The sequence below is a fragment of the Dasypus novemcinctus genome, chromosome 7 (genome assembly GCF_030445035.2).
Source record: "Dasypus novemcinctus isolate mDasNov1 chromosome 7, mDasNov1.1.hap2, whole genome shotgun sequence".
Lineage (NCBI taxonomy): Eukaryota > Metazoa > Chordata > Mammalia > Cingulata > Dasypodidae > Dasypus > Dasypus novemcinctus.
In genome coordinates, this window is record NC_080679.1 from 116,842,463 (window position 1) to 116,870,259 (window position 27,797).

Sequence of the window (27,797 nt, forward strand, 5' to 3'; positions counted from 1 at the left end):
TGATTCCTCCAATTTCGTTTTTCTTTTTCAGTATGTCTTTGGCTATTCGGGGTCTCTTTCCTTTCCAAATAAATTTCATAGTTAGTTTTTCTAGTTCCTTAAAGAAGGCTGCATTGATTTTTATTGGGATTGCATTGAATGTGTAGATCAGTTTTGGTAGGATAGACATCTTAATAATGTTCAGTCTTCCTATCCATGAACAAGGAATAGTCTTCCATTTATTTAGGTCTTCTTTGATTTCCTTGAACAATCTTGTATAGTTCTCGGTGTATAAGTTCTTTACCTCTTTAGTTAAATTTATTCCTAAGTATTTGATTTTTTAATTTACTATTGTGAATGGTATTTGTTCCTTGATTTCCTCCTGATCTTGCTCATTATTGGTGTACAGAAATGCTACTGATTTTTGCGCATTGATCTTATAACCTGCGACTTTACTAAACTCATTTATGAGTTCTAGAATCTTCGTTGTAGATCTCTCAGGGTTTTCTATGTATAGGATCATGTCATCTGCAAATAATGAAATTTTGACTTCTTCCTTTCCAATTTGAATGCCTTTTATTTCTGGTTCTTGCCTCAGTGCTCGAGCAAGTACTTCTAAGACAATGTTAAATAGGAGCGGAGACAGTGGGCATCCTTGTCTTGTTCCTGAGTTTAGAGGGAAGGAGTCTAGGATTTCTCCATTGTAAACAATATTGGCTTTAGGTTTTTCATATATACTCTTTATCATGTTCAAAAAATTCCCTTGTATTCCAATCTTTTGGAGTGTTTTTATCAAGAAAGGGTGCTGTATTTTGTCAAATGCTTTTTCTGCATCAATAGATATAATCATGTGATTTTTTTCCTTCAATCTGTTTATATGGTGTATTACATTGATTGATTTTCTTATGTTGAACCATCCTTGCATACCTGGGATGAATCCCACTTGGTCGTGGTGTATAATACGTTTAATGTGTTGTTGAATACGATTAGCAAGTATTTTGTTAAGTATTTTTGCGTCTAGGTTCATTAGAGAAATTGGTCTGTAATTTTCCTTTCTTGTGATGTCTTTGTTTGGCTTTGGTACTAGGGTAATGTTGGCATCATAGAAGGAGTTGGGTAACGTTCTTTCTGTTTCGATGTTTTGGAATAGTTTCAGCAGGATTGGTGTCAGTTCTTTCCGGAATGTTTTGTAGAATTCACCTGTGAAGCCATCTGGCCCTGGGCTCTTCTTAGTTGGGAGATTTTTAATAACTGATTCTATCTCTCTGTTTGTGATTGGTTTGTTAAGATCATCAATTTCTTCTTTTGTCAATATGGGCTGTTTATGTGTTTCTAGGAATTTGTCCATTTCCTCTAGATTGTCATTTTTGTTGGAATATAGTTTTTCAAAATATCCTCTTATGATAGTCTTTATTTCTGTGGGGTCAGTGGTGATATCGCCTGTCTCATTTCTTATTTTGTGTATTTGCATCTTCTCTCTTTTTTTCTTTGTTAGTGTTGCTAAAGGTTTGTCAATTTTGTTAATCTTCTCAAAAAACCAGCTCTTGGTCTTGTTTATCTGTTCAAGTGCTTTCTTATTTTCTATTTCATTTAGTTCTGCTCTTATCTTTGTTATTTCCTTCCTTCTTCTTCCTGTTGGGTTGCTTTGTTGTTGTTTTTCTAATTCCTTCAAATGTGCAGTTAGTTCTTCAATTTTTGCTCTTTCTTCTTTTTTGATATATGAATTTATGGCTATAAACTTCCCTCTCAGTACTGCTTTTGCTGCATCCCATAAATTTTGGTATGTTGTGTTATCATTATCATTTGTTTCAAGGTAGTCATTGATTTCTTTTGAGATTTCTTCTTTGACCCACTGTTTTTCTAAGAGTGTGCTGTTTAATTTCCAAATCGTGGTGTGAAATCTGGGCTTCTGTCCCTTGCAAATCTCCAGCTTGACTCCACTGTGGTCAGAGATAATGTTTTGTATGATTTCAATCTTTCTGAATTCATTCAGCCTTTCTTTGTGGCCTAGCATATGATCTATCTTGGAGAATGATCCATGTGCGCTTGAGAAAAATGTATATCCTGCTGTGTTTGGGTGTAGTGATCTATATATGTCTATTAGATCGAGCTCCTCTAATATACTATTCAGATGTTTTGTTTCTTTGGTGATTCTCTTTTGAGATGTTCTGTCCAGAGTTGATAGTGGTGTATTAAAATCCCCCACTATAATTGTAGATGTATCTATTCTTTCACTTAGTTTTTCCAGCGTTTGCCTGACGTATTTAGAGGCACCCTTGTTAGGGGCATAGATATTTATGATTGTTCGATCTTCTTGACAGATTTTCCCTTGGACTAAAATGTAGTATCCTTCTTTGTCTCTCACAATTGTTTCACATTTAAAGTCTATTTTGTCTGATATTAATATAGCTACTCCTGCCTTTTTTTGGTTATTGTTAGCTTGTATGATTGTTTTCCAGCCTTTCACTTTCAATCTCCATGCGTCTCTGGGTCTAAGATGTGTCTCTTGTAGACAGCATATGGATGGGTCATATTTCCTTATCCAATGTCCCAGTCTGAATCTTTTGATAGGTGAGTTTAATCCATTGACATTCAGTGTTATTACTATCAAGGAATTATTTGTGTTAGCCATACTTTGATTGTATTTGTGTTTGTCATATTTTGTTTGTATATTTTTTTTTTGTCTTTTTTGTTGTTGTTGGTCTTATACTCTCCTCCAACTTTGCCTTTCCTGTTTTTTCCTTTCTTCCTGCAGCACTCCCTTTAGAATTTCTTGAAGGGGAGGTTTCTTGTTGGTATACTCTTTCAGTTTCTGTTTATCTGCGAATATTTTGAACTCTCCATCATATTTGAATGCTAGTTTAGCTGGATAAAGTATTCTTGGTTGGAAATTTCTTTCCTTTAGTACTTTGACTATATCATACCACTGTCTTCTTGCCTCCATGGTTTCAGAAGAGAAATCAGCACTTAATCTAATTGAGCTTCCCTTGTATGTGATGGTTTTCTTTTCTCTTGCTGCTTTTAGGATTTTCTCTTTGTCTTGAGCATTGGATAATTTGACAAGTATATGTCTTGGGGTGGGCCTGTTGGGGTTTATGACTTGTGGAGTGCGCTGTGCTTCTTGGATATGTACATCTGTCTCTTTCAGTATATTTGGGAAGTTTTCAGCCATTATTTCCTGCAACACTCTTTCTGACCCCTTTCCCTTCTCTTCACCTTCTGGAATGCCTATAATACGTATGTTTGAGCGTTTTGCATTGTCATTCAGGTCCCTAAATCCTAATTGGATTTTTTCTATCTTCTTATTGACCCCTTCTACTATCTGTTTGATTTCTGATGTACTGTCTTCCACATCACTAATTCTCTGCTCTGTCTCTTCTAGTCTGCTGATATTTGCTGCAAGTGTATTTTTGATTTCTTGAACTGTGGTGTTCATTCCCATCATATCTGTTATGTTTTTGCGTATGTCTGCAATTTCCCCTCCAAGTGATATCTTCATGTTGTTAACCTCTTTCATTACTGCATCAAATTTGTCGGTGATAAATGTTCTAAGATCTTTCATTGCTTGTGCCAAGTTTTGCTCCCCTTCGTGATTATTGGTTTGTTGATTGGATTCAGCCATGTTTTCCTGATTATTGGTTTGGTTTGTAGATTTTTGTTGCTTTCTGGTCATCTCTTTATTTTGACGAATTTAATCAGTTCCTTAGCTTCTTTGTCTGCTCTTGGAGGTTAATTAGTTGTTATTTTTGCATAGGTGTTATATCTTCTCTTTGTCAGATTTTTCTTCTTATTCTAGTTACTTGTTGTTGGTTAAGTTCACTTTAGAGGAAAGTATTAGTGTTGGGGAAAGGCAATTGTGTAAACAAGGGAAAAGTGTAAAGTTGTATTGGTGATGTATGTTAACAAAGCAAGAATATGAGATCTGGAAGGATGGAGGTTAGATTCATGTAGATTGTATAGAGTTATAGCTGTAGGTAGAGTACCTTTTATGAAGTAGATGACTGAATTTGGGAGGAATATGGTATGAACTACAAAGCTATTGTTTTCATGAGAGAGGGAGAAAGAAAGGAGAGGTAATAGTTTCAAGAGTGGATAATAGACAGAAAACAGAACAAAGGTATTAGAAATTAAGAGTTAGACACTTTGTGGATCAAAGAACGGGAGGTTGGGGGTGGAATATAGGAGAGACAGTAGATGATAGTGGATATCAAGATGCAGGGGAAGGGGGATAGTGTAGGTAGCCTAAATCAGTTCACACAGAAATGAGGCAGTGGAGAATCGGAAAACCCAGCAAATGTGAGGTGTTCCCTGTAGCACCTATTGTATACTTGAATTAAAATAAAAATAAGTGGAAGATGAGGGACAAGAGGGAAAGAGAAAACCGAAAAAAAAAAAAAACAAAACTAATTATAATAAAGAAAAAAGAAAGACAAGAAGAAAGGAAGAAAGAAAAAGAGGATGGGCAAACGGTGGGGAACGGATAGGGAGAAGAGAGATACAGGTATACACGTGTCACAATTGCAACACTATCTAAAACAACAACTTCCCCCCGCTTTGCCCTAAAATCCCCGTCTGTCTGCCCAAATGGGTCTGCAAGCACCTCCCTTCCCACAAACCCCAATAGGCCGCCCAGGGCCCACGAACTCCCCAGTACTGCAGATGCTCCAAGAAAAAAATAAAATAAAATAAAATAAAGTAAAATAAATTAAAAAAAAAAAAAAAAAAAGAACAGAAACCCCTCCGCAGGCCCGGCTCCGCCCGCCGCGGAGGCTTGGACCGGCTCTGCCCGGCTCCTTACGCCGCCTCGGCCTGGCCTGGCTCCACCCGGCTCCACTCGCTACAGCAGCCCAGCCGGCTCCCGCGTCCACCTCCCGCCACGGCGGCCTGGACCGGCCCCGCCCGGCTCCGTACCCGCCTCGGCCTGACCCGGCTCCGCCTGGCTCCGCTCGCTACAGCGGCCCGGCCCAGCTCCGGCATCCGCCTCTCGCCACCGCGGCCTGCACCGGCCCCGCCCGGCTCCGTATGCTGCGGCGGCCCGGCCCACACACCACCGCAGCCCGGCTCGGCCCTGCTCGGCCCCACCCGGCCCCGCCCGGCCCCGCTCGCCACCGGCGCAGCCCGGCCCGGCTCCGGCGTCCGCCGCTGCGGCCCGACCTGGCTCAGCCCCACCGAGCGGGGCTAGATGCCTCGTTTCCGCCTACCCAAGGAGGGAATCCTCTACAGGTAGCTGGGATCTCCGTGTATCTTTCACAGACGAATCCTCTCTGTTACCTTCCCTCCAAATCGATGTCCAGACACCTCTGGACCAGCAAAAATCCCGAAACAATCCGGTCCCAAAGAGTCTCCAACGCCGCCCAGCCGATTCCCTGCAGAAGACCCTAACAGGGATGTTCACTCAGCCGCCATCTTGCCCCTCTCTTTTGGGTTTTTTTAATGCACATATTCATTCAACAGAAAATTATCAACGAGCTACTATTTACTGAGCAATAAGCCAGGTGACGTAGGTACAAGGATTCTTCTGATGCTTTCTCTGCCTCAGCCCACATATTATACACAGTCAGGAGTGATTATTTCAATAATTTTGGCCAGACTCTTTCTCATGCCTGCATGAGGATCTAAAAGTTTGGAGGCCCATGGTATAATTAACATATATTGTCCACTGCATAAAATTTATTTTTAAAAACTTGATTGTAGCCATCTCTGAATTAATGTATATTACTAAATTAAATTATTTCCTCTGTGATCTCATGTATATAGTATCCTATCTCAGTTGAATTCTCTTTTCCTTAAAAAAACTTGAATTGTAAATTTAATAAATCATCACATCTTTTAAAATTAAAATTTGTTGCAAAATCAAAAGAATTATAGGGAAAAAAATTCATGAGCTTACCTTCAATTTGAATGATATTTTCCCCCTCTGCTTGAATTGGTATTGATAGTAATGCTCTTTGTTTAGTGGCTATGTTAAAATTTTTAGCATGCATATTTAATTATTAACACACAAATATGTGTATGAATGTACATGTGTATATTTCTAACAAAGTTTAAGATTTATTCAGAATCTTTATACCCTTTGAAAATAAAACTAGGACGTTATCATGTTTAAATTACCCATTGTACCTCACTCTAAACTTTTATCAACAACATTCATTTTTTTATAATGAAAGTCACACATATATTTTAATTTTTTTAAGAACAACTACAAAAACATAAAAGGCAATAGGTCAAATTATTTGCAATAAACTAATCGGCTTCAATAAACTCACATTTTATCATTTCAAAATTTCATAAATATATATTAATGAGATATTTTCCTTTCTATTTTCATACAATGTCTTCCCCATCTCTTTCTAGTACTTACTGTCCCTCTCGATCCAGACATGTGTCTGGTGGTTACTGAATGAGACTTAGCAGATGTACTGTCTAATATGCACCTTGCTTTTTCCACTTAGTCATTTATTTTGGAGCCCAGAATAGTTCTTATCAGCATATACAGATAACCTTCACTCCCCTTCATTGCTGCACCATGATCCTTTGTGTGGATTTCCCATAAGTATTTAACTTATATGTGCCACATAAGAAGTTTCCAGTCTTCTGATATTACAAACAGTGTTGTAAACATCCTTATGATGATGATTATGTACATGGGTGAAGTTCAATTTTGAAGAAGATACTGGAATTAGAACTACAAAGTAAAAGGTTCTTGACTATTTTCCAGACCTCTTGAATAGCTTAACACAGAAATCTTCAAACTCTCACTTCCTAGGCACCACCCAGCCCTCTTCCCCTGCCCATGTAACTCATCTTTCCTTTTTATATTCCTTTAAATATTCTTGAGCTTTAGACAACATTGTTTTTTTGTTTTTTGTTTTTGAGGTACTGGGGTGGGGATTGAACCTGGAACCTCATATGTGGGAAGCCGGTGCTCAACCACTAAGCCACATTGGCTCCCCCAAGTTGGTATTTTTGTTTGTTTGCTTGTTTTTTTGCTTTTAGGAGGTACTGGGACCAAACCCGGAACCTCCCATGTGGGAATCAGGTGCTAAACTGCTTGAGCCACATCTGCTGCCAACATTTTTAATAGCCATAGTTAATTAGATTTACCAGTTTATTTTATCCATGTTTTGTTCACTGCCATCTCCTGCATTCTACCCCTTCCCTCTCAATTCACTTTATTTTTTGCTAAAGTATGTCTTTCATAGTTTTTTAGTGAGTACCTGGGGGAGGTGTTTTTGGTAAATCTAAACAGTTTTTATTTTGCTCTATTCTTGGATTATATTTTAGTTCAACTTGGAATTCTAGGTTCACAGTTATTTTCCCTCATCACTTTAAAGGTCTTATTCTCTTGGTTCAGATATTTATTTCTGCCTACTAGAAACCTCTTGGCTGTCTAGGTTTCTAGTAGGCTTACCTTTGTAGGTCATTTTAAAAAATATTCTAGGAGATTTTAGGATTTTTTCTTCAGTGTGAGGTTTCTGCAATTTTAATAGTCTATTTGCTGGTGTGAATTTATTATATTTATACTGCACTTTCAGTCATAAAACATTCTTCAGTCTGAAATTTTCTCAGCTGTTATCTCTTAGGGTATTTCTTTTATGTTATTCTCTACTGCTATTTGGAAGTTCTTAGATGCATTTTGGAGCCTGTTGACAGATATTTCTTAACTCCAACCTTTCTTTCTCTGTTTCTTTCTAGGTGGATTTATCAGTACAATTTTTAATCCATTAATTCTCTCTTTGATTGCACTTTGTCTAAATGTAATCTTGGTAATTGCTATTTTATTTCAACTTTGATTTTTCTTTTCTAGATTTCTAATAGATCCATCTTAATATCCACTTGTTATTAATATCTACTTGTTCCTGTTTTTTGTTTGCCTTTTCCTGTATCACAATATATTTTCTTTGAGAGTTTTTCCTTTTTATGTTTTGATTTTTTCACTCAATTGTGATGTCAAATTTACTTTCTTTCATCATTTTCATTTCTTTAACAGTCAAGTTTTCTCTTCATTTTGTCCTCTATGTATTAAGTTTCATGTACTTTAATATTTCCATTTCATCTTGATTGAGATATTTTCACCTTGTGTCTCTGCATCTAGAGGATTTATGGATGCTTCCAGCAAGTTTTCCAGACACCAAGTCCAGAACCAAGCTTTAAATGAGTGCCTTGATGCCTCTTCGTGAAATATAAATGGAGCACATCTCAGATGAAGTCAGTGAGCAAGCACATGGCTTGGTTTGCATCCTATCTCTGAGACTGGCTTCTTTTTTCCCTTCCACTATGCAGGTCAGAATCCCTATAAAAGCTACAGCCCCAGGCAGTAATTAGTTTTTACTAATTTTTTCTTGAGATTGACACAACAATTTCGCAGACCATGTTTCCATGAAGAAAGACTGCCTGACTTTTCTCTTGAACTGCTTATGGAAAACTTTTGGTGTCTAATACTTATCAGTGTCAAACCATTTCCCATTTTTGCTTGCCTGGAGACCCAGAACTCAGCAGGCCCGGGACTTCAGTACCCTCTTCCTTCTCCGAACTCAGCTTTTGGTTTATAAAGGTATTTGTCTTGTTTATATATTCCAGAGAATTTACCTATGACAGTTAAATGTCTTTTTCAACTATTTTCTAATAGGAGAGTATTACTTTGAGACCCATTTATCCTTAGCTGAGCTTCAGAGTAACCATGAAATCATAAAATTGTGCACAGACATATATGTCTTAAATATTCATATTTTTCTAGGGTGTTGGCTGTTTAAATTCCTCTGTTTTCCAAAGGTTTCAAGAGCCACTGAACTAACATGACTCTTTCTTTTTGACACATGATATATTTCCCAGGAAAAGAAGTAGCGATCAGAATTTATTTTATTTTTCTTTCATGACACTTAATTATATTTTCCACCTTTGACATTAGCATAATTTTAAAGGCAGTAGTACAGGGGCAGCTTTGGAAAGGTTTGGAAGGAGTCAACCCAAAGCAAAATTATATGTTTTGATCTCCTAACAACTGTGTTTTTGAGGGTATGGGAGTTAAATGCAGGTTGTTTGTTTGATGCGGACAAATACATTTTCAGCAAGTGTTGGCTGCTATGCCAACATCAGGGTTGTGCATTTGATAAGTGTTCAGTGAGTGCTGATAAAAGATGATGGAAGTCCTTTAAAATTTATTCTAAGAGCTTTAATTGACTAGTCCAGTCACTCAGCTTATATTTAATTCAAATATACTTCATACAACCCCTATGAGACTTTTCACCAGTTAATAAAAATAAGTTTGCATATTTGTAGCCTGTAGACTGCATGTCATTTTTATTTTTTTTTATTTTTATTTTTAAGATTTATTTATTTCCCCTTCTCCCCCCTGCCCCAGTTGTCTGTTCTCTGTGTCTGTTTGCTGCGTGTTCTTTGTCCGCTTCTGTTGTTGTCAGCAGCACAGGAATCCGTGATTCTTTTTGTTGCGTCATCCTGTTGTGTCAGCTCTCCGTGTGTGCGGCACCATTCTTGGGCAGGCTGCACTTTGTTTTGCACTGGGTGGCCCTCCTTACGGGGCACACTCCTTGTGCATGGGGCTCCCCTACGCGGGGGACACCCCTGCGTGGCAAGGCACTTCTTGCGCGCATCAGCACTGCGCACGGGCCAGCTCCACACGGGTCAAGGAGGCCTGGGATTTGAACCGTAGAACTCCCATGTGGTAGACGGACGCCCTAACCACTGGGCCAAGTCCACGTTCCTGCATGTCATTTTTAAAAATGGTGTCTTTACATAAATCTTTGCATTTCTGGCTTCTCTTGAAAAGAGGAAGGGATTGGTAAAATGGGTCTTCCTCCGTGCGGGATGCTTGTGGGTTCTTGGCCACAGGAGGAGGCCAGCCAGCCCGGCAGACTGGCTGTGTGTTGCCCAGGTAGACCGAGTCCCTCAGGGCCAGCTTCCCTCACAGTTACCACCTCCTGACCTATTAAGCATTTGGGTTTGCAACTGCTGACTTTACCCAATCCTCTTCTTTTTTCTGCTCTTATCCCAGAGGCATGTCATCAAATGAGTGTACTCCTAGTGAAATAATTCAGAACTCAGCACCATTTTTGTAACATTCTATCAGTCAAAAAAAGTTATAAGCCTTGCTGATTATGTAAGAGAATCAAACGGAATTTCCCCAAAAGAACCTGAGAAACCTGACAGTACTTTGAATCTTTTTATATGAATAGAAGCATTCTGAACAGGGATGAAAGCGATTCTTGGGCCAAAACAATGTTAGATATCCCAATCGTTTGTGGCCCTGCAAGGACCATAGGATGTAAACAGGTATACAGTAAATCTGTGGTATAGACCGTGCATGAGGGACAGGAGGGAGCGGAAAGTCAACAATGGCTCCTTGGGGCAGGGTGGGAGTGGGGGATAATGACACAAAGCAAAAAACAGTTGACAAACACTGAGATGAAGATAAGACACAGAAAGAGTTTCTGCCTGGCCTGATATTTCCCTGTCAGATGTAGCTCCTTCTCATGGTAAGAACCCCAAATAAACGTGCAAAGGATATAGGAATGAGGTTGCAGTGGAGACCCTGATTTCAATCCAGGAACCCAGGATGCCATCTAATCCAACTGTGGATTTCCATGATGCCAGGGCAAAACAGGAACTTTAACATTTCTAATTTAGGTATAAATTTTACCTGTTTTGAAGAACAATTTGATAATAGTGTGGTTGGCAAATAACCATGGGCATCACCCAGAGCCAAGTGATTTCTCTATATGTGAGAGAGTCTCCAGTTTTTGTTCACCAGGATGCATGGACAAGATTTCTAACAGCATTGCTTGTAACATGAATAGCAAATATTTGGGAACAACTTAAACATCCACTGTTTCAGTAGATAAACTGTTGTAAACCCATTTAATAGCACTCATAAAAAATTCAGTATTAACCTTTACTTCTTTTTATCCTTTTATGGATAAATCTTGAGGCTGTAATGTTAAATGGAAAAAAAAGAATCAGTCATGTTTAATTTTAAAAAGTTGCAGCTGAACACAGAAAGCATGATAGCATTTACCTAAACTTAAAGAACACATTAAAAATTACCGTATCTCTTTCTGGGTACATATATACTCAGTAAAAGCATAAGGCCTGTGCACCGTCAGTGTCGTTCCCACTGCATGATAATGACTCCCACTGAAGAGAGAGAGGGAATAGGATGGAGGAAATAGAGTTATAGCTGTATTTATAGTGCTTAATTTCTTAAAAATCAATAAGAGAGGAACGGTAAAGCAAACATAATTACGTTTTATATATAAATAAATATAAATATATGTTAAAGCAAATATGGCAAAAGATTAACTGTTAAATATGGGTGGTAGGTATATGAGTAAATATTACTTTATGTACTTTCGTGGTATGTTCAATTTTTAAATTAAAAGTAGAATGTCTAAAAGCACTATAAGAATCAAGGGATATCGATTTATTTTTATTTTTAAATTTTATTAAATTTAATAGATCACAAGGAATGTTACATTGAAAAACATAAAAAAAACAAAAAACATAGGAGGCTTCCATATAACCCTCTCCCCACCCCCACCTCATCATTTTTGTAAAATTTTTTGAAGATATATACCTCACAAAAAAATTACATTAAAAAATGAGGTTCCCTTATATCCCCATCCCCCCACCCCATTCCTCCCCCCCATCATTGTGGCACACTCATTGCACTTGGTGAACACATTTTGGGGCACTGCTGCACAAAATAGATAATAGTTTACCCTGTAGTTCACACTCTCTCCCAGTACATTCAGTGGGTTATGGCAGGATATATAAAGTCCAGCATTTGATCCTACAATATCATTTAGGACAACTCAAAATCTCAAAAATGCCCCCACATCACATCTCTTCTTCCATCTCCCTATCCTCAGCAACTACTGTGGCCACTTTTTCCACCTTGATGCTAAAATTTCTTCTATTACTCATCACAGTAGTTTTATAGTAGAAAATCAGTAAGTCCACTCTAGTCCATATTTTATTCCTCCATTCTGAGGACCCTGGGATGGTGATGTCCTCTCTACCTCTAGACCAGGAGGGGCTTAGAGTCCACATGGATGATGGATGCAATTCCTCTGATTGCTGTTATAGGCACTGTTGATTCCCTGGTGTGATGGTTGACCATCTTCACCTCCTTGTTAGCTGTCCTGGATAAGACCAACAAAAGGAATCTAAGGATATTTAGAAATTACTTCCACCTGTCTACGGATAGCTCTGAAGAAACCAAATGTTGTCCTGCTCATAGGGGTGAAAAAAATTGCAACTAATTCCACCATGGTAAGGAACAAAAGTTCCTACTATCAACTTGCTCTCCTGCAGTATTGCAATAGTGCAATATCTCCAGAGAAAGAATTGAGAGTGGTAAATATTGGAAAGAAAGAGCCTACAATGTTGCTATTTTCTAACAATAATCTAGAAAATTCAATAGAATGAAAGAAACATATTTAGAACTAATAAAAGTGCTCAGAAAAAATGGCTATTCATCAATAGTTTCTCTACCAGCGATCACTAATTAGAGATTTAATTTTCAAGTCCTATTTAATAATTGTTATACCACTAATGAAGGTCAGGAACAATGACCCAAATTAATGGAGAGACATTCTGTTCAAAATATCTATCGTGGCAAAACAAACCACCCCAACACTTGGTTGCCTAAGACAGCAGTGATTTATTTTTCCTCTTGATTCTACACGCTGGCAATCTGTGGGCCTCTTCTCTTGGCCTCTTCCAGCATGCCTCAACTGGCTATGGTCATCTGAAGATAATCTCACCCAGATGCCTACAAATCGGTACAGTTGCCAACAAGGGCACCTCAGCTCTCCTCCTCCAGTAGGCTAGACTGGGGTTTCACAGCATGGTGGACTCAGGGTTCTGAGAGGGAGGATGGAAGCTGCATGGTCTTAACAATTAGCTTCAGATCTCAGTGTCACTTTGCCACATTCCATCAGTCAGAAAAGGCATAGCCCTCTAGATTCAAGGGGTGAGAAATGGACCCTACCCTCAGAAGGGAAGAGCCTCCAGGACACATTTCCACAGGGACGAGGGCATCCTGGAATGGAGAAATTTGGGACTGTTAAATAATCTATCCGAAAATTCACATCCCTGGATGGAGGACTCAAGAATATAGTGATGCAAATTCTCTTCTACATAATCCCCATAAAGTTAAATCCAATCCAATAAAAATCTTTGTGGCACTTTTTGTAGAACATAAGCTGATCTTAAAGTTCAATTGGAAGACAAAAACTAACATGAATAACCAAGAAAGATTCTAAACAAAACAACAAAAAGGGGGGGTTTACCTATAAGATATTAAACTTTATTAAAGTTTTGTAACTAAAGTAGTGTGGTAATGGTGGAAGGATAGGCTCATAGGTTAATATTTAAAACAGAGAGGCAAGGGAAAAATCAGGCGTACATTGAAATCTGTTATGATTAGGGGGGCATTTAAAATTAGTGGGGGAATACTTCAATTACATAATTAATGATTACCTTTTTGCAAATGAATATAGCTAAACCTATGCCTTATTCCATGGATGAAAGTGTATTCAGATGGTACCATAAAAGAATTAACATAATACAATGGGAAATGTTCTTGTAATTTAGAAAGAATCCAAGAGAAGATTGATTCCAAAGAAATAACAGCCTTCAGTACAGTAATGAAATAGTATAGAATAGATCAGGAGAAAATATTTTCATCAACTATTGACAAAGAATTAATATTAAAAATGCATCAATTGATTCTATAAAGATATAAAAAAAGGCAGCAATAGGAAAATGGGCAAAAATTTGAGCAGGAAAATCCAGAGAAAATCACTTAAGACCAACAAACGTAGAAAGATGTCCAGCTTCACCTGTAATTATGGGATGTAAATTACAATGATAAGGTACTATTGGTTGCTTTTATTTTTTTTTAAACCAACAATTTTGGAAAAGCTTTAAAATTGATTTTATTCAGCAATGACAACCTTGTGAAAGGCAGTAGTCTCAAAAACAGCTGGTAACAGTGTACGTTCTTAAAATACCTTTTTCAGAAGGTGATTAGGCAATTTCCATCAAAATTTATAAATATTTATGCTTTGTTTTCAACTCTAGAAAAATCTATGCTCTGTGGAGAAACCCATACAGGCTCTAAAGATCATATACGTAATGATGATGGCAGCACTGTCTAGAATCAGAAAATATTGGTAATTGTCTCAATTTCTACCCATAAATTAATAAGCAACTTATTGATTGATTCAATAGAATAATACAAAACTGTAAAAAATGAATTAGGCCCACATGTTGAATATATCAGGTGAAAAAATATAATAACAGAAACATAAATGTTGATCCCATTTGTATAGAAAGAAAAAAATCAATATTTATAGATTTATACATATCTGCAGGAAAATGAATTTAAAAAACTGTTAAAAATGGTTATCTCTGGGGAAGGGAATCAAAATGGGAAAACTAGAGCTGCGCAATTTTTTCTTTGTACTCTACTCTCTTAAAGCTTACATCTTTCACAAGGAGAATAAATATGTTTATTAAGGTACAACTTTTTAAAAAGAATCAGAGTAAAAGACATGAAGATCTCATTGATTATTATCAAGTTCTAGGTAGTTTCAGAGATGATAAAAGGACGGCATGAACTATCTCGGATTATGTTAAGAACAAAGTCATTGTAACAGCTAGCAAGTCAAGCAATGTTATTGGAATTTCACTCTTACATGCATATTGATAAGTTCTTTAAGTTTCAGCTCCTTTGCTATCAGAGTAGTTGATAGACCAGAAGCATCAGTTTATTTGAAATGCAGAATCTGAGGCTCTATCCCAGACCTGCTGATTCAGAGACCACTTGAGATCCACCAGTGATTCCTATCACGAATATGAAAAGCCCTGCTCTCCAGCTTCCACAGATCTCCTTTATTCCTGAGCGTTCAAAGCCTAAACAAAAAGAAACAATTTATGACATGAAAAAAGAAAGCCCAAATAATTAGAAGTTTTGGTTATTATTGCTCTCAACCAGGGGGAAATTATAAAGAGAAAAGAGAAAAAAATGACCATATATAGTATATAAAATGTGAACGTAACCCTTTCTAGCTATTAGTTTAAGCGGGTGATCATTTTATCCTTTAAGAGATTCTAGCCCAACTCCCCTCCCACTAATAAATAGTGCTCTCAATTTAATTAGAGACTAAAAAAGGATAAACATCTTTGAGATTTTTCTCATGCATTTCATTTTGTCAGCTCATATTAGTTAGGATATCTTTCTTTTTTTTTTTTTCTGGGACAATAGTAGTGTTCTCTTTTTTTTAATTATCTTTTTTTAAAGTTAATAGATCACACAAAACGTTTCATTAAAAAACATAAGAAGTTCCCATAAACCCCACTCCCCACCCCCCACCACCACCACCTAGGATACCTTTCATATCATATTCTACATTTTATGGTTTATAATTAATAACTCTCCCTATTACTTTCAGCATGTTAGCGGATTTTTAAGGTTTAATCCCTTAATCTTGATTCACTTGTCTTTTAGCATTTTTATTTTTTACATCAGGATTATTTGGGGCAGGGGTATGGAAAGAGGCTACTATAAAAAGAGGTTAGGGAGAGTGAATAATCTCAAAGTGAAGAAAGCACCCAGGTAATTTGTAATATTTAGATTATCAGCTCCAGCTTGGTAGTAATGTACTGGTTTCCCATTTATTTTATGATATCCATTTCCTGAGTCATTTTGGTTTCTCACTGTGTGCAAAGATATTTAATGGAAAATAATGAATTCAGCAATGTACGGGAACATCACACTTAAACCTTTTGCTGGATTTTCACAAAACATTGTTTTTCATAAACAGTTTTCTTAACAAGTCATGTTGCCTCTCAGCAGGGTTTGCAGAATTTCATGCATACTCTACCCGACTGGTCCCAGATGGAAATACTCTCTTGAAATTGGATGGCTTTTTAAGTGTAGCTCTCCACAACCCTCCCAAAGAAAAAGAAAAAATTCCTGAGCAGAATGCGTTTAGTAGCATAGGTAATAAATCCACAGCATCCCACTTATTTGAATGTTTTGGCTTTTGGCAGTGGAATTTTTCTAATTTAATTAACTCATTAATGTTAGCAGATGACACAGTGTGAAAATTCTTTTCCCTAGTCACTTATCTAAATAGTTTTCCAATCCACTGGGGTTATATGCACACTGTGCATATTTATTTATAAAATTTATTTATTTATCTGTTTCATTTCTATGCTGACTTTCCCCTAAGAGTTCATGGGCGACATGTAGACATTTCGTGTAATGAACTGGAAACCTTTCTTGAAGCTATGAATGAAGAAGAGGCAGAGGAGGGAACTAAGTAGTGGGGAAAATCTTTTCAAGAAAGACTGGGAGAGAACAGATGGTTGGAGAAGAGCAGCCAGAGCTGAAATGCTCATCCTGGTCCAAGCCCCTGCTAATCAGTTTCTTAATTCTTAATTCCAACACTGTAAAAATGCAGCAGCGGTTTATGCCTGGAAATCAGCTGGCAGTGCCTCGAATGACAGTGAAAACTGTCTGTGATTATCTCAGCCTTCCTTGCTCTGAAATCATTCATTCATTCATTCATTCATTCACACTTTCATTTTCCCTTCTGGTTTCCTGGTCCATTTACAAATCTTCTCTCCCTCTTAGATTTTAAGCTTCTTAAAACTTCTGAATATGTAGTTTACATCATTTTTCTTCCCTCCCTCCTACCGTCCCCCTCCTCCTCCTGTCCCTTCCTCCTTCTCTTCTCCCCGTCCTCCCTTTTCTCCTTCTGCTTCTCCTTCTCCTCTTCCCTTTTATTCTTCTCCTTCCCCTCCCCCTTCCCTTCCTCTTCTTCCCCTCTTTCTCCTTCTTCTCTCTCTTATTTTCCTTCTTTTTTAACATCTTCACAGCCTAACACACAGCTTGAACAAAATCGGTGTTGAATAAATATTACTAAGGTTTTATTAAAAGAAATGATGCTGACTGATTATACCTTACAATGATTGAGTATCCACTAAGCTACTTCAAAATATGCATCATTTGAATCCTCAGAGCAGCCTTGCTGAGGTGACTTTTGTTTTTATAATATTATTTTAATCTCATAGATGAGGAAACTGATCCCTAGAGAGAGGAAGTAAATTGTTGATGGTCACAGAGTTTGTAAGGGGCAGTGGGGGCCGGTGAGCTCAAGCCTGGCTTCAGGCTGCCCTTCTAGGACAGTGCTGCTGAGGGCAAGGTGACGTGGGACAGTCAGGCTTGACGGCAGCTCCTTCGATGGCGAGGGAATGCCTTCATGTCCCAGCTGAGAGAAACCTGACCCCCAGGTCCTCTAGCGAGTAAATGAGGATTGGTAACAGAAAGGGTTGGCGCTGAGTTGTATACTTTACAAGAGTGTACTTTCTAGTATGTGAACAAGATCATAATAAAAGGATTTTTTAAAAATAGTATTCAAAACTATTGAATTTTGGAGTTGTAGTGGTTTCAAGATCTTTCCCTGACCTCCATTCCTAAGGAATTTAGTTCAAGTTAACATCAATTCTTTAACTGTTCAAGTTTGTCAAAGCCACGGATTGAACAGTGGCCAGACCCGGGCCGCGCAGTGCTTTTCCAGTCCTCTGTGCTGGAGGGAGCACTGGGGACAGTGATTCTTAAGAGTCTGTCCTTCAGATAGAAGCTCCTGAATATTCTGGGCTCATCTTTAATAAACATGAGCTCAGGAAACCATTTTTCAAACCAGTTTTCATCATCATGCAGAATTTCCCTCCGCTTCTCAGAGAAAGGCTGTTGCGCCATGCCTCCGAGACAGTTTCCAGCCATGAACTTGTCTGGCAAGGATGAACACCACGTTTGGGAAATCTGTTCGTATTCAGTCTTCTCTAAACCCATTTCAGGGGGCTCTTTTGATTTAAATAGGCATTTTATGGTTGAAAACCACATAATTTGGTATCTTTCAAGTACCCGTGTTCAGAACGGACACAGCCCTTTTCTGTGTGTGGTTAGTATTGTTCAGCCAGAATGGACAGGCACTGACACACATGAGCATATACACGCCTACATGCACACTCACATACACACACACACACATGCTCACACACACTCATATTAGCACACGCACACACCTCACGCATACAGGCACACACAGATGGGCTTATGCACAAACTTGCATATTCAGTACACACACTTCACACGCACACATATTCACACGCATGCATGTGCACACCCCATTCACACAGGTCACACATGTACAGCACACCCCTACTCATGTACTTCATGAAAGGCTGAATCCATGGCCGAAAAGTTATTTAGCCAATATATTTTCCAAAAGGAAACGGCTCTGTGCATGTGTTTAAAGGTATAAAGAAAGCCAACTGGGCTTACGCAGTCGATAGTTCAGGATGAAAAGGCCTCAGTACAAAGCTGACTGGCATGTCAAACATTCCGTCAGTAGCTGAAAGCAAATCTTATGGATTCTAATTTCCTCTTTTTCCCTCCTGCTATTTTCACTTTGAAATGGGATAAAGTTTGTATGGATTACAGCGGGGAGAGAGGAGAGAGCTGGTTTGGAGAACCTTTGAGTCCCGATTTCCTGCCACTCTTATTCTTAGGGTTTGAATTATTTTCTTCCATTCTCTAAGTGATGGCCTCACTCTGGGTTTCTAAGAAATTTGTGCATTAATTTGGAATCTCAATTTAATATTTCTCTCTTTGGTCTATATCATTTCTTGCACAGGGCAAGAAGCAAGTTTAAGCAAAACTCAGTGAGACTGAGAGAGTGAACGTTGGGGCAAAAGAGGTGATCTGAATTAATTGTTTATATTTAGCATTCCTTTCTTTGGGGTCTGGGTGTGCAGATGAAGCATTGTTGATTGCAGTGGCTAAAGAAAGTCCCTTGGCCATGGGAAAGGGAAGGAGGTGGCAAAGGGGGTAGACCTGCACCCTTTTGGGCCAGGCTCCCTTGGCTGATTGGGGGAGTTGCTCCCACCCTCAGTGATTCTGATGAATTTGGCCTGGGGGTGGGCCAGGGTCTCAGGCTGAAGTAAAAGCTCTCAGGTGACTCTAATGTGCAGCCGAGTTTGAGAACCACTGCTCTGACCTGGTGACTGCCAACCTGGTTTCTATCATCTGCGGATGTCTAGACACCACATCCCTAGAGAGTCTCGTGGTCTGGGATGGGGCGTGGGCACTGGTATGCTTCTTTTATTATCAGATTTTTTAAAATGTATCCCCCTACCCCCTAGATAGTTCTCTCATCTGTGTGCTCATTGTTTGCTCGTCTTCTCCAGGAGGCACCAGAAACTGAATCCGGGATCTCTCACGTGGGAGGCGAGTGCCCAATGGCCTGAACCACATCCGCTCCCTGCAGACTGTGGCATCTCCTGGTTTGTGGCACCTGCTCCTGTTGGCCTCTGCTACTTGCAGGAGGGGCAACATGTAGCTCATTGTGGCAGGTGCAGTGTCTGCTCATCTTCTTCAGGAGGCCCTGAGACCCAAACCGAAGACCTCCCATGTGGTCGGCAGGCACTCAAATGGTTGAGTCTCATCTGCTTCCCACTGGTATTCTTTTAAAGCTCCCCAGGGGACTCCAAGGGGCAGCCAGTGGACAACATCCACCGTCTTGTCAATGGCAGGAAACTAGCTGCCCTTTCTGTCTTTGCTTGACTCGGCATGTCCCCTGCTGCAGTCTATCTTGAGTCCCCTTCATGGAGGAAGGACCCAGTGTGCTGGGTGCTGCAAGGGGGATGCCCATGAGCTTGACACAACCTCTGTCCTCTGGGGGCTTGTGAGGCTGTAAACAATCATTGCCCATTGCTTACTGAAAATTACTTTGAGTGTAGATGTGGAAGGACTTTGTCCTGTAGTATCTCATTGGAGCCTCACAATAACCTGGTAAGAAAGGCAGATTGAGAAATGAAAACTCAAAGAAGTTAGGGAATGTGCTGAAATCTGCATGGCAAGGAAGGCTGAGAGCCAAATCTAGTGCTGAACACAGACTGCTTTGGCACCTCTGTTTTTCTCCATTCCTTCTGGCAATACTATTCATATGCCCAAGCAGAAATGGGAGTGGGGAATCTGAGATGCAGGAACTGGGTTGGAGAAAATCATTCTCAAAATGCATGAGAGTGTATGTGACTGTGTGTATGAGGGAATATGCCTTTGTGGTTTTCTTTAATGGAGTTGTTTGGTTACTATTCCTTGAAAACTACACAATCCGTTCACAGTTTAGATGAAAATAGAAAAAAAAATAGTGTCTTTAGGAATATTAAAAAGTCTGTCTAACACTGAAAGGTCATCACTATTGATGAGGAAAATTAAAAATAGAGTTTATTAAGGCCAACTCGGATTTCTGTAAATAGCTGGAAGTCGTAGTTTCATCAGCCAGAGATAGATATGCCTGAGGGGGACAAGAAAAGATCAGTATCAGTGGCCATCAAGGAAGGGATGCTTAATTTCCTGCCTTCCTTCAGCTCCCTGACCATTTCCCTTATAGTGCAGGGAGGGAGAGGCCTCTAACTCTTCACTCTGGGACAGATGTGTGTGCTTTTTATAACCAGAGATATGAGAAGACATAGAAAATGAAGAGAAAAAAAGCACGACAGGGTTATGGCACTTTCTAAGTGCAGGCAGTGCCTGAGCAGTCATTTTTAGCGTGATGATATTTTGAAATCATGACAAAAGATTTTCTCTGTGACTTGGGTGTGGCTGTACATCTTTGGCTAAAAAGCTACCTACGCTGTTGAAAATGTGCGCGGTAGTGCTTGGCTACGGCAATCTTAAATGCTGCTGCCCTGCTCTTCATGTGTTCACAGAGTGCTGTCAACATTTATCCATTCATTGAGGAATGCCAACAACAAATGCTCAGTGAGTGTCTGCCATGGTGCGATACCTCAGGGATTATCCTACTTTGGGGGACATAGAACAGAAAATACTATCCCTGCCCTCCAGGGCCTTTGTAGTAGAAAGTTTAATTCTATGCTTTGATTTCAGAAAGCTCACAAGAAGGAAGCAAGGCATGGCCTGGAAAAGGCTGGCTGCCCACCCAAAGGGGTCTCCACGGGACGTGCATCAAGCATTGTGAAACCCAGGAAAGGGAAGCCACTCTAGGGACCTCGAGCAGAGGAAGATTTAATGTCAGGAATTGGTGTTGAAGGTGTTGGAGGGCCCGGAGGGCAAAAGGGATAAGGGGATGGTACCCAGCGTGCTGACAGCTGTTCTTCCCTATGCCGGGCTGACAGACAGCTCCCAGAAGGTGCTGGAGTCTGCAGTCACTTGCAGTGTCTGCTGCCAGGGCCAGAAGCTGAATGGCTTCTCCCTTCCTACCACCTTTCAATCTCCTCTTGCCACGACACAGCGTTAACCCAACAGACCAGGAGGTCTTGCCAATGTAGTTCCGCCTGTAGACCAGCAATGCCGAGAAGAGTAGAGAGGAGCAAAGCCGGGGCTGAGCGCCAGCAGACAAACAACCAAGAGAGGCAAGGAGGGCTTTGGAGGGGCCACAGCATCCTGAGTTTTCTTTTACCATAGCCTTTTAGACTCTGGAATTTAATTATTTAGTATTTCGAGAGGTGATCAGGCTTACAAATCTGATTGAAACAAACTAGATACACAAATGGTGAATATAAAAATGTCAGATGCCAAATTGTAAGTTTGAACTAAAAAAAAACTTTTTTAACTTTTCTAAGAGATTCCCTACTTATATTTTTGCTGATACACACATTCTTCTCCCATAAGTCAGCCTATGTGGGCAATCAAATAAAAGCAGAAGGTTACTTAATGACATGCTCTTTGAGCAAGGGGACTTGGTTGGATGACACCGATGGCCAGAGCAAGCCCAAGTGTCTTTGAGATCTGTCGTCCTCATCTCTCCTCTAGACCTGCAGTCCCCACTGGATATATGTATAGGTGACCTCACTCTCTCCTACATAATGCTGGAGAGGGTACGTGAGTATCAGCTTTCTGGACTTTCCTTTTTATAACCAGGGCTTACCTTTTCGTATTGACACATCCTACTTGCCCATCCCCCCCTTTTTTCTTTTGGGTGGCCTTGTTCTTATTCTTTCGGATAACTTGATAACATTATTTTGATGCCTTCCATGATTATTTTATGGTTGGGCTCATGAGTTTTTAAGTATTTAAGTGCTGATCCTTGGCTAGGACACACTGCTACAGCTGAACTGCTTGTTGTCACAGTGACAAAAAGCCTTAATCAGAAGGTCAATCCCCTTCTGATTGACCAATACTTGAGTGATACCAGCTGCTAAGTATTTTAAATATTACCTTTGTCTATAATACTAACCCCATAAAGTGTGAAAAGAAATTGATCAGGTCAGGCAACAGAATCAGCCTTCCAAATAGGCAGTCCTGACTATTTGAGAACTGTCCAAGGGTCTCCAGTTGTCCACACGACAGTCTCTTCAGCCAATTATGGAAGCTAAAATCCAGTCCCTATGATTTGTTCCTCAGTGAGCATAATCATATTCACCAGAAGGGATAATCAATATATTTAACATTTAAAGTTCACCTACCGTGTGCTAGGCACTGGCTAAACTCTTTATGTGGACCCTCTCGAGAAATAGTCACAGCCACTCTTCAGTGAAGAAAACCTTCTTATTAACCCCATTTTATAGACTCAGCAGAAGCTTTAAGAGAGTAAAGAACGTGTTTAATGCTATCAACTAGTAAAAATAACCACTGTTTTTAGAAGAGCCTTACAAGGTACCTTAGCCTACAAGTTTCTGCATGAGCTGGTTGTTTCTGATGCCTCAGAAATTTTCTCACATGTTCATTTCCTAGAAGTGGTCTCATCTCCTGGGACAAAAGAAGCTGTTTCTCCACTCAGCTTCAACCAAGATTCTGTTCCCTACACCTGGTAGCTTTTTGCTCCCCTTTCCCCATAGCTGTCTCCTATCCTTGTCATTCTATCTAAAATATTTCCTTCTTCTCTATACTTGACATTCTAGAACACCACCCACTGGGTGATTTCCTTCACAGTAGATACTCATCGTAGTCTGAAGTTACTATTTATTTATTTAAGTTATTTATTTTCTGTACTCCCCCAGCATCCCCATCTCCCCCCCAAAATTTCATGAACGCAGGAACCTGGTTTATTTTATACGTGTTGTATGACCCATATCTAAGGACTGGGTCTTCCATGTAGTAGGTGCTCAATAAACAAAGGCTGAACACCAAAGGGTGGTCTATTGGGGTAGATCCAGCCCCAGGCTTTTTGGGATTATGACTTAGTATGGGATATCTTTGATGAAGAGAGAAATCTGAGGGCCTGGATAGTACTTGTAGCTGGAGTCCTCAGTACAGAAGGTATTCTGAGCTACCAATGGGGAGTACAGTCACAGAGGAGAGGGGGGCTGCACAGGGATAGGAGCAGAGGAAAGTGGGAAGAGGCAGGCCCCTAAACACATTTTAGTTTGTTTACTAGTTTTGCCATTAGTAGTAGCACAGAATTAACTTTCCTCTGGGGGAAAAAAAAACTGCCTAGAGTTTGTTCATTCCTGTCAACAAACAGCGTTTGAGCATTTATTATATGTAAGTTACTATGTTAGGCAGCTCTGGTGATTAATAAGGCAGGTCCTCAAGCACTTCTGTGGAAACTGGAAGAGAGAGAAAGCATTGCGGAATGGAGTGGTTAGGCAGGTCTTATGAATTTGATGGGACCTGAGCCAGGCTCTGGAGCAAGCTGAGGGTTTAGACGGGATGGAGGTGAGAGGGCAGGCCAGAGGGCCTCAGGAATGCACTTAATGTGCTTGGGGATTGTAAAGACTAGTCAGCTGGAGGTTCACCTTGAATGAGATGGTGAAAAATTGGGATTTTTATCCTGAACTTGAGGAGGACTCTTATGAGTTTCTGAGTGTACCGGTAATGCATTAAAATCATTGTTCCCCAAAGTGAGAGGTGAGGAGGGAGCCTGCAGGCTAGGAAAATGAGTGCACTGACTTCCCATGATGAACTATAATCTGGGTGTACCCTGTCTTGGGCATGGCAGTCTGAACTCTCTTTCTGGTGGAGAAAATCAGGAGAAGGAGGCCATGTATTCTGTGTTTGCCTTAGAGTCTGTTGCATTCACATCAAACTCCAAGCAATTGAAAGTGGTGGAACATATTTCTTTTCAATTTTATTAAAAACTGATTAGTACAGCATTTTATTAAGTTCAGGTCTCTCTTAATTGCTTCTGCTTCGGTATCAGCAGTATAATGGCTATGTATGTTTCTGAGGATTAAGAGCAATTTCCGTATTTCAAAGTGCCTTCTGAATCATCAAGGACATATTAAATTATGTCAATGAGTACTTCAGGTTAACTGTAATTTAATGCAACCCGTAGGTAATTATAACTTGCATATACGATATAATTTATTGCCTTTAAATCCTTTTCACATACATCCTTCGATCCCCATTATTATCTATTTTTCGAGCTGATAAAAATGAGTTTAGAGAGGCTGATGACTTTTCCAAGGTCACTTAGTAAGAGGTAGGAAAGCCTAGGCACAAACCCTTTTTTAAATGTCAAGCCCTTTATATCTTGTTGAAAACTGGAAGGCAGTTCTTAATACATAGGATGAGTCCTTATTAACCAGAATACTTGATTATGCCAGAACAAGCAGTCCTCAGTGGAGCGCAGGAATAAACTATATCTGAGATGGTAAAATGCAGTGGGTGTTAAGCAAGTACTCATTGGCACAAATGATGCCACCCACTATTCATTCTGAATCATTCTGTCCCAGATTAAAAAATTAAATATTTTTAAGTTCAATATTGACAATAATGCTAATCTTTCAGCTTCTCTACACTGGGCCTTGGGCTCAGTAACTCTTGATTATGGAACATGGTTTTGTCGGTTTGATCTCATGGAATTTCAGGCAACATCTCTGAATCTGACAGATTCTGGCAGATAGAGAACATGTGTGGGGCAAGTGTGGCATGAAATGGAGTGTTTGCTTTTCTCCGCAGTCTGCTGATTTGACCTGCAAACCCATTCCCCCACTCCATTACCACACCCTATAAACACCCAGGGCCTCCATAGACACAGCTCGGACATTTGCAACCCAGAGAGGTCCTCCGAGTCGAGAGTGCCCGGTTCTATAATTTGGGTCTGGGTGTGTTTGACTTCAACACTTGTCCATGGTTCGAAAGTTAATAACAAGGACCTAAACCCTGTTAACTTGGATAGTAAAACACATGTTCCCTTATTGCAGTGACCCTGGAAACAGATGGGGATTTCTTATAAATCACAAAGGAAAATAAATAACCTCACCCATGGAGGGAAAGAGACAGCTCGACAAAAGAGACTTTGGAAAAAGACTGTCTCTAGACAGCAGTCTTGTGGTAAGTACTAAATATTCATTTGCTACTCTATATATTTTGGCTTAAAATGCATTACTCTTTGTTATTTCCTGAACCCTGTGCTTTTGAACCCTCCATTCCAGTTACCCTATTAGCAATACCTCCTGGGAGTTTGTTTCATTTATTTTTAACAAACTCAAAAGCCAGCAAATTATCGGAATGTTTGCATAGTGTCTTAATAGGCAAATGTCATAATCTGTCAACATTATATACAATTACATTAATTCCGGCTGAAGTGGAATTCAACCTATACAAAACCCCTACTATATAACTGATGTCCTATGCCAAGGCTATATATAGTTGTTCCATCAGCCATTTATCTTAACTTTGAGGGGAAGTTGAACAAGAATTCCTTATAGCTTCACATTTAGAAAAGTCCAAAAAGTCTTTGAGATCTTCTTAGGTATGTAAATTAATTCACTTGTCCCTAAACTTTCTTTCTAAAAGCTTTAATGTTGATGAGCGTCATTCTTAAGAACCTGGTTAGGGTTGCTTTCAGGTATGAGAACCCAGTCAGTCCAAGCAGATAGACTAAGTTCCTGATTTTGATGGTTGGCTGGTCTTCCATGGGCTGCGCTGCACAGGGCCACCTCTTCTATTCTATACTGAGTGCGAACACAGCAAGAAATCAAATCAATTGAGTCAGTTCTTTCTCCTTTGCTCCTCTGCTATAATAGAACTTAGCTTGCTTGCTTCTTTACCATGTTGTATCAGGCTGAGCTGGATTCATTTGTAGCCTGACCTGGAGTCTGGTGCACAGTAGGTGTTCAATAAATGATGCGTTGAATTGATTTATCAGGTGTACTTTTCAGTCTCTGCAGCTGCAGGTCTTGCTCTGTTCAGATGAGCTGCTTGCCTCACAGCTGCTGAGGCTCCTTTCACAAACTGTTCTTGGATGGGAGTTTCTGGGGTTGAAGAAAGAATTATATTAAGCCTTTGTGTCAAGTTCTTCTCTTGTTATTGTAGTCAATTTCTAGGTCTCTCTAGGTTGTGCAATGATCTACATGTCTTCAGCAGCTCAGGATTTCCCGTTCTTTCCCTGGATGTGACCCTGTCTCATCTCCTAGGGTTCGCTGTTTCCAGGCAGAATGTGGTATATGGCACGTATGTAGGTGTTTGTGTATGTGCATTTATATGTCTCTTCTCTTTTAAATTCTGGGGAAACTTGTGATAAATAGATAAGTTTTCAGTTTCTCCTTTTTATCTTTTCTGCATTATTGAAGAAGAAAAATGCTTCTTAAGTATTGCCATGCCAACATGTTCTATATTATGCCTAAGCAGGGGACAGAGATGCCCATATGGGATGATGGAAGCAGCTCAAAAAGGTCCTTTTACCCCAAAAATATCATGTGTAGGTTGGTCCCTAAAGTCCTAAATTTTGCCTTATATACCTACTTGAATACACATCTCCTATAAAGGCCAACATACTAAGCTAGTGTCTTTTAATTATTCATAATAGCATTCATCAATAAAAGGCTTTGGATCATTCCCAAATGTCAACGAGGTGAGCAGAATTTTGTCAAGGAAATTGATAAACAGAAGGATGCAAAGCCTGGAGCATTGAGAAGAACAGGTGGAGTCGGGCCATACAGGACTGGGGGAAAGGAAGGTGCCACGAGAGCACTGGGTACCTGGAAATCAGAGAAAAGGGAAACCGTCAGAATGAAATCTTTGCCCACGTTTACATTTTGCTTAGGGACAGCCTTGAATATGGGCATAAGTCAAAAAGCCCCAAACCAAACTTGCACTCCCATTGGCCTATGGTTTGATCCTGAGACTTGGCGGGAGGGGGGACGGGGAAGTGGGGGTCAATCTGTTTTTGAATTTACCAGCATGGAATGCTGTGAAAATGAGAACTTGTTGCTTTATGCTACTTGAGAAACAACTCTTCTCAATCTTCATCTACCATTCTCAGGAGACTTTTCTTTATACTAGTGAGATATCTTCCTTACTGCCTAGAGGCAGAGTAAATGTTTTAACTGCATACCCAGAATTGCAAACCCTGAAAAAGAATATCCTGTTGTATGGCTGCAGGATCCAGTGTTTGGAAGTCGTTAAATGTTGTGAAACAATATGCATCATACCACTTGGCCAAGTGATTATAATTTTGTCCTCAGTTTTAAAATTATGCTTTCTCCTTCTTCTAAGATATTGCTGCTGGGGCAATGGCAGTGAGATATTCTTTTCAAGTTGACTTTTTGGGAGCAGGATCCATTGAAACCGCTTCAAATGAGTTCTGCATTGACAGTCAGGAAGAGAACTAGTCTGCGGATGAGAAACGAGCTAAGTGACCATAGGAGAACTTGAACCCAAGTCACTGCATTCCTCTTAGGTCATGCTAAAACCTAACAAGTAACTGGGCAAGTAGCAGATAGAGATGATTCTTGACAAGTGTTACTCTGAAATGTGAAGGAAATAATCCAAAGCCTGGCATCTGATGACACATTCTTCCTTCCCAAAGCATAGA

The 27,797-nt window shown here is 39.7% G+C and overlaps 1 protein-coding gene across 1 annotated transcript in view; it reads left to right on the forward strand.

The window, feature by feature from the left end:
• The window catches only part of NCKAP5 (NCK associated protein 5), a 1,037,301-nt gene that overhangs the window by 152,841 nt on the left and 856,663 nt on the right, over positions 1-27,797 (forward strand). Inside the window, 1 exon segment of the mRNA XM_058301099.2 lies at positions 25,183-25,312. Within this exon segment, the coding sequence (XP_058157082.2) occupies positions 25,244-25,312 (69 nt within the window). The 5' untranslated portion in view covers positions 25,183-25,243.